The 18135-nt window shown below is 46.2% G+C and overlaps 1 protein-coding gene across 1 annotated transcript; it reads right to left on the bottom strand.

Moving 5' to 3' along the window:
• Positions 1 to 3826: 3826 nt before the first annotated feature.
• LOC116589287 (retinoic acid early transcript 1E-like) lies at positions 3827 to 8642 on the bottom strand. The gene is given in 4 exon segments (XM_032341320.1): positions 3827 to 4107; positions 4287 to 4363; positions 4365 to 4486; positions 8619 to 8642. Coding segments are annotated over 4 exon segments (504 nt in total).
• Positions 8643 to 18135: the final 9493 nt, after the last annotated feature.

The raw sequence follows: 18135 nt of genomic DNA, 5'->3' as shown, positions 1-18135 counted from the left end.
CAAGGCATCCTGCCTCAACATCCTTCAGATGCCAACTGCGAGTCCAGATTGTCACCCGTGCTCCTGACAGACCAATGATCCCTCAGGTTAAGTGGGTTAAGCGTCTGGCTTCAGCTCAGGTGGCCTGCATCAGGCTCTCTGCTCAGCAGGGAGCCTGCTCCTGCCCCACTCTCTGCCTGTTTGTGATCTCTGTCAAATAAATAAGTAAAATATATATATATATATATATTTTAGGTTCTTTTGGGGGGCCCTGAGCCCTTCGTGGCCCTGAGCCCTGAGCCCCGTGCGGCTCGGCTGGTCGGGCGGCTGTCTTCGGCTCAGGTCACGGTCCCGCGCGGTCCCGGGATCAGGTCCCGCATCTGGCTTCCAGCTCCACGGGGGTTTGCTTCCTCCTCTGACCTTCTCCCCTCTCATGCTCTCTTTTACTTGCTCTCTTGCTCAAATAAATAAATAAAATCTTTTAAAAATATAAAAAATAAAAAAGTTTTTTTTTTAAAAATGAGAAGACTGAACATTAGTGTTCTTTTGAACAGCTCAAAGAGCTGAATCATCTCCTACAGCAGTAACATTGCTCCTTGTTGAACCATTTACAAATGAAGTGGGTTATTTTTGTCATCAAAATCATACCTTTGGAAGGGCCTGGGTGGCTCTGTCGGTCAAGCGTCTGCCTTTGGCTTGGGTCATGATCTCAGGGCTTGGGATTGAGCCCCATGTCAGGCTCCCTGCTTCAGTGCAGAGTTTGTTTCTCTGACTGCCCCTCCCTCTGCTCCCGTGCCCGTCTGTCTCTCTCTCTCTGTCTCTCTCTCTGTCTCTGTCTCTGTCTCTCTCTCTCTCTCTCACACACACACACACACACACACACACATTCTCTCTCTCTCTCAAATAAACAAATACAATCTTTAAAAAAAAAATAAGAAAGAATCTTAACTTTGGACTCCACAGAGAGCCCCAGGAACTTTGACTTTAACCCCAGAGCTGCCATCTTTTCTAAATTGCTATACTTCTGTTTGTGAGGTCTGGGTGAACCTGGGGAGGACATTATGAGGATGATGACAGCGATGGCAGAAAGAAATAAATTTGGAAGGTTAGAGCAGTGATATAGGTAGGGGACTAGTCAGTGGGCTCTGATGCTGTCTGGCATGTTATCACATTCTCTCTGTCCATCTGAGTCTCTGTTTTTCACTGTGTATATATCTGATTCTATTCAGAAAAAAATGTATAATGTATTTATAATTTAATTCACCATTTAAAATATTCATGACAAGAAAACTACCAGCCTGTCAAGACATTAATGAAAACTGAAATATCTACTTAAAATTTTAAAAAAAATTTCTTGTTGAAATGTAATATTCTTATATGGTAAAGTGTATAAATCTTTTTAATGGTCAGCTTGATGTTTTACTAAAGTGAACTGTGTCTGCATAATCACCTGTCAGATAAGCTTATAGATCATTTCCTGATCAGGGTCCACTATTCTGACTTCTATTATCAAGGATTAGTTTTGTTGATTTTGAAATTTACATAAATAGAAACATAGAGTATATATTCTTCTGTGTCTGACATTTTCCTCTGAATTTCCTATCTATGGGAATCATTCATGTTTTGTGTAGCAGTTCCCTCCTTATTGATTTCTCCATAGTGCTTCATTTGTAAATATGTCACATTATTATTTATCCTTGCAACTAAGCCAAGTGCTATGGGGCACATTAATATGTAAACAGATAAGTTAATTCCCACATGTCACTTTGCCATGTGGCCTTGTACCTTTGTGTTATGACATCTAGTCAGTTGGCAGGGCGGACCTGTGGTTTCTGCACAGCAATAATTTATCTGCACAAGAAAGTGTATGTGAACACATAAACATTTCTCATTAAGTCAAAATAAATATATCCCTAGCTCATTTTCCTCTCAACTGAATTAAAAAAAAAAATGCCAGCAACCTCTCCAGGTCCACCTGACATGGGCAACATCTGATGGAAAGAGCTTCAGAGTAAAGCGAACAGGCCCAAATGATGAACAAATAGCTTCCTTTTGCCAATTCTTCAAAATGACCAAGTCAGCGCATTGCAGGGCCCCTTCAAGGGCCATGGCAGAAGGAGGCTGAGTAAAAGAAGGGTTCTTTTTCTGTCGGGTTTTTTTTTTTTTTTTCCAGATTTTGTGTACTTATTTGGCGGAGAGGGAGACAGGGAACATAAGCAGGGGGTGGGGCAGAGTGGAAGAGGGAGCAGCAGGCTCCCCACTGAGCAGGGAGACCCATGCAGGGCTCGGTGCCAGGGCCCTGGGATCATGACCAGAGCAGAAAGCAAACTCTTAAAGAGTGAGCCACCTGGGCACCCCTAAAGGAAGGGTTCTGAAGCTGAAGACTCATCAGCTTCTCAGTAAACCCACCCATGGTAAAAGATCATGTATTGGATTGGCAGTCAGATCAGTGTCAGTTTTTGCCAGCTAGGGTTGGTCTAACGCTGCAACTACCTCCTAGTCCAGAGAAGAAATCCCTGATTATAGAACAATTATTGTGACATTACAAAGATTGTTGAGGACATCATACTATCCTCACAGAGCAAACAATTTTTTTCATCAAAAAACTGGGGGAATCCTAGGATAGAGTGCAATAAGACAATACACTATCCAGGAAGTGGATCTGAAACCCTGCCCAACTGTAGGACTAGACACAGTTTCGCCCCTCCCCTCACTGTCCTATTGTGCCACCTGGACCAGCCTCCATCCGCCCCCACTTCAGAGTAACCCCAGCTCTAGCGTGGGGTGTGGGGCTCAACACTAAGAAAGGGCATCATTTCTGCGTGGAGATGGATCAGTGGACAAGAGCTTGGGTGAGACCCATGGTGCACCTCTCCCAAGTCTTTACTAGACTTCGTCCTGTCCCACAGCCAGAGACAGTCTGCTGCACACTTACTTTATTTCATAAAGATGCCAAAGAAGATCCAGACTGAGCTGCTGAAGATTGCTAAAACAATCTTCAGCAGATGGACGAAGACTTGGGTTCTGAGACATTTACTGATGGTGCTAAAACAAACAAAAAGTCAAAGTCCTGTTCAACCTAAGAAAATACCTTCCTGATGATCGCCAGAAGGGATCCTTGCAGGTAAAGGGGCTTAAGAATCTACGTATGCAAATGAGAACTGCGTAATGTATAAAATTGTTGAATCATATTATACATATGAAATTAATATATTCTGGATGTTAATTATATTTCAATAAAGATAATAAAATACCTTCCTGAGCACCTACTTGCCCCAGGCAACCCATGTCACCTCCAAATTTATTGATTCATGATGTGGCAGCTGCTCTATCCGATCCTGGGGTCTATGGAGGAATGCGGGGCTCTGCCCTGTCCTCATGGAGCTCATATTTCTACTGAGGGGACAGCTGATGTCCATCTGATTATCACAGAGTGTGAGATATACACTGTGTGCAGAGCTTTCTGAGGATGACAGAACTGGGGGTGCTTCATTCTGTCTGGGGGAGGTGGGGAGGGCTTCCTCAGATGTGGCCTTTGTACTGCTTAAAGGATAAGTAAAACAGAGGAAGAAGAGAAGGCTGTAAGCACCATGTAGCTGGTAGACTCAGGGACCACCTAGAAGTTTCGAGTGACTGGATCATTGGTCATAGGGGAAGGGGGCCCCTGCACGGAGGGAGGGGAATGGAAAGGAGTGCGATAGGAGGGCCTATGGCGGTCACTGCCTCTCCAGTCCACCAAGAGCTCAGTTAGTTGACTAATCCATCAAATCAACTGCACACTCGTACTCCTATCCACACAGAGAAGGAAGGTATTTGACCTTCAAAGAGAGCAACCACCTCACCCTGCTCATTTACCTGGGGGCTCCAGCACTTTCTCCCTGTGTTCTAAGTATGCCCCGAGCCAGTGATTGCAGTCTCCCATGGAGATCCTCCTGAAATAGTCAGACAGTCCCTTGTCCTCCCACTCCTCCTTGATGCCTCTGGCTCCAGGGTTCATGACTGTCCAGGTCACGCTCATCACATCAAAGAGGAGGGCCGCCTGTCCATTGATGTTGAAGTGCCAGGATGCAGCGGGGCACCATTCTGCTTCATGCTGACAACACAGCTGGTTGTCCAGGGAGGGAGGACCTGCAATCCACACACAAAGTCATCTGCTTGGACTCTTAACACCATGATCTCCTATGAGGTCCAGAGTGTCTCTGAGGTGGACCCAGTGTTGAGTTCTTGTACAGGAGCCCCTTCCCTGCACATGCTCCTTGTCTCTCTTGCTGACTGTCTCCCTCGCCCCAGCCCCTTCCCCTACTCACCCCTGGTCATGCTGTTCTCCAGTTTTATGTCAGGCAGGATCATCCTGAGCTCTTACCCCACCTCTTCCAGTGTCTGTCAGTTCTGTCCATACTTTGGTGGCATTCACCTTCTGCCCCAGGAGACCCAAAGGTCTGAAATTGTTGCTGTCACTGTCATACTGAAGGAAGGGATTTTTGTCCACTGAGCCCTGCACTTCATACTAGCGGTGTCCAGGTCTGGATTGAGATATGACAATGAGGTCAAGACAGAGAGAGTGAGCATCTGTGAAAGAAAAAGCCTGCTGGGGCCCCAAGACTCCCTCTGAAAGGCTTACTGCAGAGGGAGGGGAAAGGCGTCTCCATCCCAGCCCCATCTACTTCTGGATCCTTAGTCCCCACCTTTTACTGTCTGAGCTTTAGGAAAGTACTTTGGTGTTACCTACCATAGACCCCTCAGGGATGCATACTATTACCAGGAGGATACATCTGACAAATACTTTTAGTGACATCTGTCAAGTTCTTAGGTAGAAAAACTACAAAACAGTCTGTCCTCCTGGGACTTAAAATCTAGCTCACCAGACAGGACTTTCAATAGAAAGGAAAAAAAAAAATAAAAAGACAGTATAGGACACATGCCAAACTCCTGATGGCTCCTGGGGGTAACCAGGAGAGGCTTCCTGGAATAGAAGGTGGGAACTGGCAGGAGAGGGGGAGCTGCCCCATGGAGCACCGTACAAGGAGAGTGCCTTAGCCTGGGGTTCTGGTCCTTTAGAGCACATGGACAGGTTGGCACTTGCCTGAAATGTGGGGAAGCCCTTTTCTCCTGTCTTCCCTCAACCCAGCTAGGTCCCCAGATCCCAGGACACTCACGGCTCACTGTCTTCCGGGCTTGTACCAGCAGCGGCAATAACAAAACAGAACCTGCAGTGTAAGATACTGGCAACATTCCTGAGGAGCGGCCCCCTTGGACAGCACACTACAGGACGTGGGTGTGGGGCCCTTTCCATGTTGTCATACAAGATGGCTGACAGTCCTGCAGGAATCTGACAGAAGCAAGTGGTGCTGAGGGAGAGTTTTGTACCTTTCAAGATAAGATTACTCATTTAAGACAAGAAAGAGAGAAGAAATCACAAAGCAAATTTCACTTGAAAAAAATCCCTCTCCACTCTCCTCAAAACCACTCCCAGTCTAAGTGGGATTGTTGGCAGTGAAGTGAGTTCTTTCCCCTCCCACACGCCCCCATGCTGCCACCAACTTCCTGTCTTCCCACACTGCCTCTTCTTCCCTCCCTGATCTTCCCATTTCCTCCTCCATCTTCCCACATTTTCTCCACTCTCCCCTTTCCCACCCCCTTCTATGTCTACTGGATCTCTTCCCTCATGTCTGATTGAGATTCATACTTACCAAGTGCACACAGGTTAATCAAAGGACCTGGAGACACAGGGCACCAGGTCTGTCATCAAAGACAGGTTGACGATCTTGAGTCTAGCAATGTTGTTGGAGCCAACACTTGTAAACCCAAGAAAAGCCAAGTATTTTAACATTAGAGAAAGTCTTGGGGTTCTGGTGTTTGAGTTGTGCAAATTAGACTAAGAACAAAGAAATCTTGGTGTCACTGTGACATTTCTCATGTCATTTTTTCTCTTGAAAGTGCCTCTGAAGACTTAATGCTTTTCAGCGCATTTCCCCCCTCACCTTTACAGCTATCCCTCTGCCCCATTTCATCCAACCATCTTAGCAAGCTCAGGCTGCTATAACAGGATAGCACATGTCAGGCAGCTGAGAAAGCAAGTGTCTATTTCTTACAGTTCCTGAGGCTGGGGAGTTCAAGATCAAAACATCAGCAGATCCTCTGTCCAGTGAGGACCCCTTCCTAGCTTGAAGAAGGCAGTTTTCTCCTTGTGTCTTCAACCTGGTGGATTGTAGCAGGAAACAACAAGCACTTCCTTTTGTTTTTATAGGCAGCAGTGAGGGGCAGCCTCCTATCCTAATTACTTCTGAACGACTCACCTAATACCTTTATGTTAAGGATTTCAACAAGAATTTCAGAGGATAAAAATGTCAAAATGTCAAATACTATTTGTCCCTCCCACAGTTAGGTTTTTCACTGTATGCCTGGTATTCTGCTGGTTATTTAAAATGCAAGTCACACGCATGTGGTGATATCTTGTGAGTCTGGCTTGAGGGCTCTCCTGATGCCCAGTAAGTGGGCTGCATCACTGACCTTCCTTTAACTAGATCAAATGTTTTAGAATCAGCCATCAGTTTTCAACCACCTACCTGGAGGCTACCAATCAGGAAGTCAGGGGCAGCTCTCAAGAGTTATCAGGAATGTCGGGGGCCTGCCTGGTTGCACTCCACAAGGACCCAGATCAAACCAGTCAGACCCAAGATGGCGGGTGCCAGGACAAGGAACCCCTGACCAAACAAGAGGAAAAAGCAGGAAAGCCGGTATCACCATACCAAGTAATAAATATTCCACACCTAGTTAACAACTGTCAATAATGATAGAAACCCAACCCCTGTGCATTCTCTCTCTCTCTTACTCTCTCTCCCGCTCTCACATTTTGAGAGAATCTCTTTAATAAACTTTCCTGCTTGTGTCATTCATCCACTGTGTTGAATGTCTGTCCTTGAATTATTCTCAAGACAAGACCAAGAACCTTCAGTGATTCCTTGGGATGGGCTGGGTCGAGGTCCCTGAGGCACAGGGTCTCCCCAAGTCGCCTGGCAACAAACAAACTTCAAAGAAAGTAACCATAGACTATGTGCAGGGATTTCTCTCTGGGAAAGGGGGCTTATTTGCCCAGACGACTCAGGGTCAGTGTGTCTGAAGGGGTCTGGAATTACATCTAACATTCCTGACTAGTAAAATTGGATAAACTCTGAGAACACGTTTCTACCCTGCCCTGGCAGAAGGACCACAGATTCCTGTTGGAGCATGTTCCATCTATGGTATGCTACTTGTGGGCAAGAAGGGTGACTCACGCAGCTGCTAGAACACCCAGCACGTTGGGCTCATGGACAGGCTATGTGTAACTTTGTCCATCTTAGCTTATAAAGGGGCCAGCATTTTCCACAGTCACTGAGTGAGTCTGAAGTCCCAAACCTAAGCCTAAGCTCTAGCCAGTACCTTAAATCCATATGGAGACATACATAGGAATGGTAAAAGGAGCTACATAATAAACATGACAGACACTACACATTTACTCTTATTTGTAATTAATTTTTTTTAAAGATTTTATTTATTTGTCACAGAGAGAGAGAGCACAAGAAGGGGGAGCAGCAGGCAGAGGGAGAGGCAGACTCCGCATTGAGCAGTGAGCCTGATGCAGGGCTCAATCACAGGACCCTGGGATCATGATCTGAGCTGAAGAAGACTCTTAACCAACTGAGCCACCCAGGCATTCCTGTAATTGTTTATTTCCTGTTGATTTTCAGAAAAATTGAGACATAATTGACATATAATACTGTATCAATTTCAGGCTTACAGCATAATGATTTGATGTCTGTATATTTGCTATCTGATTTAAAAGACAATTGCATAAGCACCAGTGATAATCCCCTTTGGCTTAATCCCTTTGTGGATTTAAACTGTATAAAGAGGACATCAGTATAACAATGATGGCACAAAGAGGGAGAGGAAATCAAAGGATAATGGAGCAAGGCTGGTGTTACTCTGAACTAGACTGGTTTAGGTAGACCTATTAACTCTAATCCCCAGGGCAACTACATAAGAAAAAAAATTGTAGAAGAATACAGGAAATGAAACATTTACTGCTTTGACATATTGTTTATTTTGAGAAACAGCTAATGCAGGGGGAGGCTGTCTCTGAACTCCCTTCCCACCCCCCACCCCCATTTGTCTGAAAAGAGATACTTGGAAAGGAACTCACATGTCCACAGTCTCCTGGTAACCAGGATTTACTCATCACAGGAGTGGAGACTAGAAGTCCACAACACACCCAGACAGCTTTGTCACAAACTATTATACCTCTTATCTATTCTTCCGAGGGTTCATTCATCTTTTCTAAAAAATCAGCTACTCTCTCCTAAAAAGACCATAACCCTGCTCCCCATTTCTCTATTAAATATGCCACTTAATCCTTGCTTTTTAGCCCCTTCCAGGAGTCACTAATTTTTCCCTGAATATCTCCCCTGTGTACATTCAGCATATATTTTAAAAATAAGTATATATTATATATGTATACGTGTATTTTTTTAAATAAACTTCAGTTTGCTGAGGGGCTGAGGGAGAGAATCCTAAGCAGGGTACCCACATCCCCAAGACCATGACCTGAGCCAAAATCAAGAGTTGGAAGCTCAACTGACAGATTCACCCAGGTGTCTCACCTTGATTCTTAATCTCCGTAGCATCTCCTGAATCTGGCAAGAAATGAAAAGGATGTCATCTCCAACAGGCAGGGAGCCACCTTCTTGTCCACCGCCTTCTTGTCTTAACAGTATCTGGAGTTCTCCTAATGATTCTTTCGTAATTATATTTGGCAAGTGATGATTGCTGAGATTACTCCATTCACAGACCTAAGGCAGATGATGGAGGTGTGGATGGGAGTGTTGAAAAGGCAAACAGAAAATGAAAATACTTATCTAGACTTGAGTACTACAACGAAGTTGTTCCCAGATCCTGGTGTTTTCAGTTTAATGAAAACACTTTGTTCTTTCCAAATTTACTGATCCTCTGTCACGAATAGTCACTAACCATTTTCTGGGACACACAAGTGGACAAGGGATGGGCCCCTTAGGAAGGAGCTCACGAATCAACAAAGGAGACAGACACATAGCCTAATTAGGACACAATGGGACACTTTCTGGGCTCAGAGCTTTCAAAGCTCAGAAAGGGGGTGATGCATTCTATCTAGAAGAGGTGGAACGTTTTCATCGGAGGTGATTTTTGAGTGAGTCTTCAAGGATTATTAGAATTTGACCAAGTAGTGCGTATGGAGAAAGAGAATTCTAGGCAGGGGATGAGCATGAACAAAAGGCCAGAGGCGTAACTGTGCACTTTGATTTCAGGAATTCCAGGTGACCGATCTGTCAGTTATTGGGGTAGAGGATCTGCCTGCAGTGGGCGTATTGGATGGTGGGGCCTTGGGGAAGTGACTAGGCCAGGAGGACAGGCCATGAACAGGCCCCGAGTTCCCTGGATCCTTCTACAATGTGAAGGCACAGTGAGAAGACAGCTGTCTACCAACCAAGCAGTAGACCCTCACCAGACACCTGCCAGAGCCTTGAGCCTGGACTTCCCAGATGCCAGAACTGTGGGAAAACATTTTCTGTTGTTTATAAACCACCCAGTCTCTGGCAGTTCATCACAGCAGCCCCATGGGATCACGACAGGGAAGAAGGGAGTTTGAATCCTAGTGTCTGTGATACCAGGTATCATGCTTCTGGAAGGCAGGACTGGTGCGGAGGAGAAAGGCATCTTTTCCCAAGACGCTCACACAGTGTACATACTGATGCCCGCGCCCTAGGTCTAACAACACGTGGGGAAGTTACCGGCTATGTTGGGAGAACAGCGTCAACGCAGCGAAGGTCCCCACAGTACCTGCTCCTGTCTAGCAACCTAGTCGAAAAAGTTAAGCCCGAACCAGAAAGTACACACATATTTTTCCATAAATACCCTGGAGTTGACTGGTTTCTGGCCAGGAAGAGCCTTTCAGGAAAGCTGGGAGGCCAGCCCTGAAGTGCCTGTAGGATGAACGGGCATGGGTGGGGTGTGTGGGTGGGGTTGGGGGCTGTTTTGCCTCTGATTTTCCCAGAGCTTGCCTGTGGGCAGATGCCTGGACTTGGTGTGAATAATCCTCCACAGGGTGCAGCTAGCTGGGAAAGCCATCCACCAGCGCTGGCCCAGGGCCCAGAATCCTCTCCCTGGCCCACCCACCGCTGTTGCTGCCCCAGGAGGGCGCTCCGGGATCAACATGGCCTTTAGTGTCTAAGGGTGGGGCCTGGGGGTCAGCCAGCCCTCTCCCCCAGTCCCCCTGTCACCCTTTCTCCCACAGGCAGCGCTGAGGACTAACAGGAGGCAGGAGACCTGAGCAATCCTGGGGAAGAGGAGTAAAGTGGAAAGGGAGAGGGCTGGGGAGCAGGGCAGGGGCATAGGAAGGAGATGGCGACTGAAACAGGAAGTCTCCCCAAGAAAGTGGGAGAACAGTGATGGGGAGGGCAGGCCTGGAGAGGGGCAAAGGCCAGAGGGCTGGGTCCCCACTGGGGTTCGGGCTGGCACCTGTCAGCTGTCCTGCCTCACTCCCAGCAGCCATTGTCCCTCTCCCCCCGCCCGCCTCCTTGCATTCCCTTAGCCCACTTCTAACTTTACACGCCCAGCCTACATTGTACACTTCAGAGAGAGAGACAGAGAGCGAGAGCAAGGGAGAGCACGTGTGTGTGGGGGGGTGGGTCAGAGGCAGAGGGAGAAGTAGGGTCCGCCTGGAACTCCAGGTGGGACTGAACCCAGGACCCTGCGATCATGACCTGCTGAGCCACCCAGGTGCCCCGGCCCCCCTCTACTTTCTTGTGGGGCAGGAGATGGACCCCCCTTCTGCCCTTTGGAGGGTAAGAGGATTGAAGAGACTATCACCGCTCAGGCAACAGGCAGACTCTCTGAGGAGCAGACACTAGCAGGGCAGACAAACCAGTTCAGTCACCGGGCATGGGTGGGCCGGCTCTGTGGGGGGAGCGCTGCCCAACTCCGGGGCACCACCTGGCAACGGCTCCCTCAGCCTTTGTTGGGTAGAGTTTCTTGGAAATCAAGGCAAACCACTCTCTCCCTCCTCCCCCCACCAACACATGCACAAAGAAACCAGAAAAAAAATCAAAGGAAAGGGACACCCTGTTTCTCCACCATCCTTCCCCTTTATTGGCTCCATTATAATTTCACTGTGAAGCTATCCCACTTTGTTGATGATCAAGGGCAAGATGAGTCAGAGGGAGACCACCCAACACCCCATCCCTCTTTAGTAGACTTCTTTATACACTAATTGTCATCTGTAATGACCCTGCCCTTACCACATCCGAGTTCACTTTCCACACTTAGACCTCCTCTATCAGACACGCATGCACCCCTACCTCCTGCATTTCACACTATCACCACCCTCCACCTTGACTGTGTGGCTCCACACAGCCTGCACCCCAAAGCCCCACAAAGAAACATGTCCCCCTACATAGCCTTCCCGTTTCTTACTCACCCTCCTTCGGCACACACACAAATCACCCCTCACAATGCCTTCGGTACAGAAGGTCTCCTCATGCCCCCTCCACCACATATCCTTTCTCCCCTACTCTCCAGCCCACTGGCCTGACACACCCAGTCCACACCCCCTACAAACACACACTTGTCCCTCCCTCCCCACATACCTTTGCCTCCTCACACTCGGTACACACGTACACACTCCTTCTACACATTTCCTGCCCCGCCTGCCGCAAAATTCTTCCACACAGAAGATTCCAACTTACTTCCACTGCAGTCTCCAGGGACTGTTCTCTCACAGGCATTCCTCTGACACACACTTCCTGGTACACACACGGTCCTGCCCAAGTTCCTCCCACTCGCCACGTGGCAGACATCTACCACAGCTTCCCCTTCCGGCCCATGCTGGACCTGTCCAGAGACACAGAGACAGTTTGTCAAGACACTTCTGGGAAACACTACAGGCACATACACACGCACACGCACATGCACACACAAAACTCGACAAAGTTTTCTCACATAAATTGGTAGTTGTCTCTCACACTCACCACATGAACCTTAAAAGTCAAAAACCAGTTATTTTATTAGCAAAACAAGTTTATTCAGGAATAGCAGAGGAATTGCAATTTGAGACAAGCAAACTGTGGTAAACCATAGACAAGCCTGAATGGAGAAAGGAAAGGTTCTTTGAGGAGGGTTTAGGAAGAATTTGGGGAGGGTTGTTTTGAACAAAGTTCATTGGAGAAGAGCATGTGTTTGGGGTTGTGGAGATTTCTTTTTGGTGCCAAGTGGTGGTTAGTGGGTTGTTGCTAGGGTAGAGGGAGATCTTCCTTCCTTTTTTTTTTTTTTTCTTTAAGCTTTATTTATTTATTTGACAGAGAGCACAAGCAGTGGGAGCACCAGGCAGAGAGAGAGGGAGAAGCAGGCAGCCCAACTCATAAGAGTCGTAAGAGACTCTTTTTTTTTTATTAATTTATTTATTTTCAGAATAACAATATTCATTATTTTTTCACCACACCCAGTGCTCCATGCAATCCGTGCCCTCTATAATACCCACCACCTGGTACCCCAACCTCAAACCCCTCAGATTGTAAGAGATTCTTAATTTCACAAAACAAACCAAGGTTTGCTGGGGGGTCGGGGTGGTAGGGATAGGTTAATGTGTAAGTCTGATGATTCACAGACCTGTACCCCTGGGCAAATAATACATTATATGCTAATAAAAGTAATTAGAAAATAATTAGAAAAAAAAAAAAGAATGATCTTTCTGCCTTCTCTAGGTATGCAGCCTGCAAGGAATGACTTGTGTATGAGAGTGCCCCTACAGGGCTTCTGCCTCCATTTTTAAAAAATTATTTTTATAATTTTTACAGGTACCTGAATTATCAGGCTTACACATTTCACAGCACTCACAATAGCACATACACTTCCCAATGTCCATAAACCAACCACCCTCTCCAGCCCTCTCCCCCCAGCAATCCTCAGTCTGTTTTGTAAGATTAAGAGTCTCTTCTGGTTTGTCTCCCTCTGGATCCATTCTTGTTTCATTTTTTCCTTCCCTACCCTCCAACCAGGCCTTCCACACTCTGCCTCTCAAATTCCTTGACTCCATTTTAAATGAGGTTGTTTTTTGTTTTTGTTTTTGTTTCTTTTCATACCCGAGACACACCCCTGGTGTTCAGTCACTCTCCTGGCTCTCACTCTTTCTCAGTCACAAGTAAATTAGTGTAACTGCCACAATACACTCACCTCTCTCCTGCCCCTCTCCCATCTGGACAATCCCTCCCCACACACACACAACCTGTGAGTCAGAGGGACACCATGACCCTCCCCCCATGCTTTTTTAGTCGCCTTCTTTATACACTGGTTGTCATCCCTAACGACCCTGCCCACCAGACGTGGTCTTCCTCTGAGTCATCCTAGCCTTGATCAGCAACAACGTAGGATGGCTTCATATACCCTGACCAGTCCTGCCCAAGATACTGGGCCTTCAGGAGCCTCAGATCACACTCAGGTCTTCAGGTAGTTTCTTCAGGGTCTTCAGGGAGGCCAGGAGTTCTGCCCCAGGACTGACTTGGAAATCACTAGGTGTTTATTTAGAACCTACCTGGAACAATGATGGCTACTTTCGATGTTCCCACCCTATTTTTCAAGCTGCTGCCCAGGCCATTCTCTTATGGTCAGGACAGCCTTGACAGTCACCAGAGGTTGGGAAGGGCCACACCCTCCCCAACTGCCTTCTCTCACGGATTTAACTCCTTGAACTCTGGGTCACGTCTCTCCAGCTCTAGCGTTAGGTGTCTCTTCCCAATGGCGAGATCTGTAGGGTGCTACAGCTGCCCCACCCAAGTCAGAGCACTGCTCACATGCCCCTGGCCTCCCTGAATAACCTAAAGAACTTGCTCACATGCTGAGATTCTCACCACCCACCTGTGACAGGGCCCTGATGGATGCAGATGAGAGTCTGACTTTTCTTAACTCCCTCCTACACAAAAATGCAGAGTGCCTTCTCAACACACGGCCGAGCTCTGAATCAGAAAGGGCACCAAGCCTTGGTGTAGACTAATGCCCGTGGACTGTATGGACTCTTAAAACTTGTTCTACTCAAGGGACGGCCATATGAAGTAGGAAGGCTTAGTCCACTTTTCTCAGCCCTACGAGGAGAGGGCTCAGCAGAGTGTGAAAATGGAGCGTGTAGCATGGGGGCCGGGGAGGCTCAGTGGGTTAAGCCTTTGCCTTCGGCTCAGGTCATGATCCCAGGATCCTGGGATTGATTCCCTCATCAGGCTCTCTGCTCAACTGGGAGCCTGCTTCTCCGTCTCTCTCTGCTTGCCTCTCTGCCTACTTGGGTTCACCGCCTGTCAAATAAATAAGTAAAATTGTAAAAAAAAAAAAAAAAAAAAAGGTGCGTGTAACAGACAGAGATAGAGATGGTTACTGAACCATGATGTAAAGAGGGGGGGCTTCAATATAAAACAGAGACTGTAAAAGGAGATGCCATATGGTAACCCAGGGTCTCAGGGGAGGGGGGAGCTGAGGAAGGACATACTTAGAAGCTCCTCTACTGCTCACTCCCTGCCCATTCCTTTTCCATCTGTTCCTTTATTTGTCAGTCCACTATTTTCTCCGCATGGCCCAAGAATTCCCCAGGTTGTTGTTTACAGTCATCTTTTAAGACATTTGTGATATCCAGGGGCACCTGGGTGGCTCAGTCAGTTGAGCATCTGACTCTTGATTTCAGCTTGGGTCATGATCTCAGGGTCGTGAGACTGAGCCCCATGTCAGTCTCCACACTGAACCTGGAGCCTGCTTGAGATTCTCTCTCCCTTTCCCTCGGCCCCTCCCCCTACTTGTACTCATGGTCACACATGCTCTCTCTTAAAAAAAAAAAAAGACCTTAGTGATCTCCATTAATTATTTCATCTTTAATCAACATAGAATCCATTTCTGTATTGTGTGCTAGAGATTCCCTGTGAGTTACATGGAGAACGAGTTGTCCCTGTGCCATTTGATGGTTAGCCTGTCCTTCACCCATATTTCTTGCCACTTCTCTCAGATATCAAGTGTCTGCACATACTTGGATCTTCTTCTTGGCTCCCTTTTCTGACACTGGTCTTTTGCCTTCCTTCCTGGATGCCAATCCCCTTTGCTACTGGGAATGCAGCCTAAATCCCAGACCTGGTTGGGGAAGTTAAGTCCTTTTCTGTCACTTTCTATTAAAAATGACCATGAACTGGATGGCTGAAAACAACTAAAATATATTCTTTCACAGTTGTGGAGGCTAGAAGTCTTGAAGTCAAGGTGTCAGTTGGGCAATGCTCTCTCTGAAGGCTCTAGGGGTGATCTTTCCTTGCCTCTTGCTAACTTTTGGTGGTTGCCAGAAGTCCTTGGCACTGTGTAGCTCCAAGGTCTGCCTGTGTCCTAACATGACCTTGTTCTTGTGTATTATTGTCTGCATTCCCTTCTTTATGTGTCCAAGTTTCTCTCTCCTTAAAAGGGCTCCGGCATAGGATTAGGGCCAAACCACGTCCAAAATCACTTCATCTTAATTGGTTTCCATCTCCAAACATCCTAACTCCAGGTAAGGTCTCATAATGGTAAGGGTAGACACAATTCAGGTCTCAGCATCCATACTGTGTTGGTAGTATTCTATAGAACTATGCCCTAGCAATAAAAGAATTTTAATAAATGTTCAGGCAATTCTCATCTGAAAGAGACAGCACATGTATTTATAATTTTTTTAAAGATTTTATTTATTTATTTGACAGATAGAGATCACAAGTAGGCAGACAGGCAGGCAGAGAGAGAGGAGGAAACAGGCTCCCTGCTGAACAGAGAGCCCGATTCGGGGCTCGATCCCAGAACCCTGAGATCATGACTTGAGCTGAAGGCAGAGGCTTAACCCGCTGAGCCACCCAGGCGCCCCTGTATTTATAATTTAATTTACCGCATCATTGAGTATATTCCTGGCAGAGAAAAACTTCTGGTTTGTCTCGACAGTAGTGGAAACTGAAACCTCTACTTAAATATTTTTATTTATTTATTTTTGAAGATTTTATTTATTTATTTGAGAGAGAGAGAGAGAGAGCACAAGCAGGGTTGGGGAAGAGGGACAAAAGGAGAGGGAGAAGTAGACACTGAGCAGGGAGCCTGATGTGGGGGATTCCAGGACCCCCAAATCATGACCTGAGCCAAAGGCAGACAGTTAACCAACGGAGCCACTTAGGCACCACCCTCCCCCTCTCTCAAATATTGTTTAGAAAACTTTCTTGTTGAAATCTAAAATGCCCCCACAGGGATTTGCACAAACCTTTAATAGTCAGCTTGATGTATTTTTATTTTCATTTATTATTATTATTTATTTATGTATTTATTTTTGTGAGTAAAGCAATAGGAGTTTATTAAGTGAACATATAGAAAAAAACTCTCAAGAGTGAGAGTGGTCCCGACAGGGTTATTTAGCTTGATTTATTTTTTAAAATGGAATTTGCGGGGCACCTTGGTGGCTTAGTGGGTTAAGCCTCTGCCTTTGGCTCGGGTCATGATCTCAGGGTCCTGGGATCGAGCCCCGCCTCATGTTCTTTGCTCAGCAGGGAACCTGCTTCCCCCTCTCTCTCTGCCTCTCTGCCTACTTGTGGTATCTGTCTGTCAAATAAATAAATAAAATCTTTAAAAAAAAATGGAATTCGCCTTGGGGCACCTGTGTGGCTAAGTTGGTCAGTCATCTGACTTTGGCTCAGATCACGATCTCAGGCTCCTGGGATTGCACCCCATGTCTGGCTCCTCACTCAGTGGGGAGTCTACTTGTACCTCTCCCTCTGCCCCTCACCCTGCTTGTACTCTATTTCTCCCTCTCTCCCTCTCAAACAATAAAAAATGGAGTCCACCTGTACCATCACCTATCAGATTAATTTAGAGATCATTATCAATCAGAATTCACTATTCTTGATTTCTATTACCAAAGGTCAGTCTTGTCTGTTTTTGAAACTTACATAAATGGAATCATAGTCTATATATTCTTTAGTGTCTGGCATTTTCCTTTCAATATTTTGTTTAAGAATTAACCCATGTTTTTGTAGTAGTTTATTCTTTATTTCTATTTAATGATTCCTCTGTAAGTCCATCACACTTTACCCTTTCTTCTGTGTGGGGTGACAGAGAAAATTTCAATTGTTTAAACATGGACATTGATTGCCATGTTAATCCAACCTGCAGTCTTGTGCCCCATGTTGTGACATTGGTCCGTCAGCACATTTGACTCTAATTTTTGCTGGTGTACTAGTTGACTAGGTCTATAAGGGGAAACTGTTTTTCTATACTCATAATACTTCTGACACCAATTATGTTGATTTCCCACACTAAGCAATTCTCACCTCTCTGGAACTACCAACTGGGTGTCCTACAATTTAATTCAATTCTGATGCTAACTACCCAGAGTCATTGCAGATCCTACAGGTTAAGACTCACTCCCCAAATATACCCGTCCCCACCTGCTTCAAATACATTTGCAGGGAGTGGGTCTGCATATTACTCAGTTAGAACTGACTTGGGAACAAATCAAGAGTTCCCATGATTGCCACCTTGATAATTTGCTATAGAGTTTTATAGAATTTAGGCAAACAATTTACTATTACCGATTTGTTGTAAAGGATATTTTAAATGCAAATATAATACAAATTGGCCAGCTAGATGAAAAGGTGTATAGATCTGCAGGGGTCCTGAGTGCAAAAACTGTCCCTGTGGAGCTTGGGGTGTACAACCCTCTTGGCACATGGATATGTTTGCCAATCTGGAAGCTTTTCAAACCCCTTCCATGAGGGTTTTTATGGAGGTTTTATTATGTAGGTATGGTTGAGTAAATCATTGGCCATTGGTAATTAGCTCAATCTCCAACCCTTCTTCCCTCTCATGAGTGTTGCCTGTGTGTGCGTGTGTGTGTGTGTGTGTGTGTGTGCCCGTGCATATGTGCGTTCATGTTTGGTCTGTGTTCTACCTTTTAATCACATGGCTCCTCTGGCAACCATCTCCCATTCTCCAAGGTCAGCTCATTAGCATAAACTCAGGTGTGGTGCAAGGTGCTTATCATGAGTAACAAAAGATACTCCTCTCATACCTACCACACAGGAAGTAACAAGGATTTTAGACTCTGTGCCAAGGGAGGTCTTG

Source organism: Mustela erminea, chromosome 4 (assembly GCF_009829155.1).
Source record: "Mustela erminea isolate mMusErm1 chromosome 4, mMusErm1.Pri, whole genome shotgun sequence".
Classification (NCBI taxonomy): Eukaryota; Metazoa; Chordata; class Mammalia; order Carnivora; family Mustelidae; genus Mustela; species Mustela erminea.
This window is presented reverse-complemented; position numbering and strand designations above follow the sequence as displayed.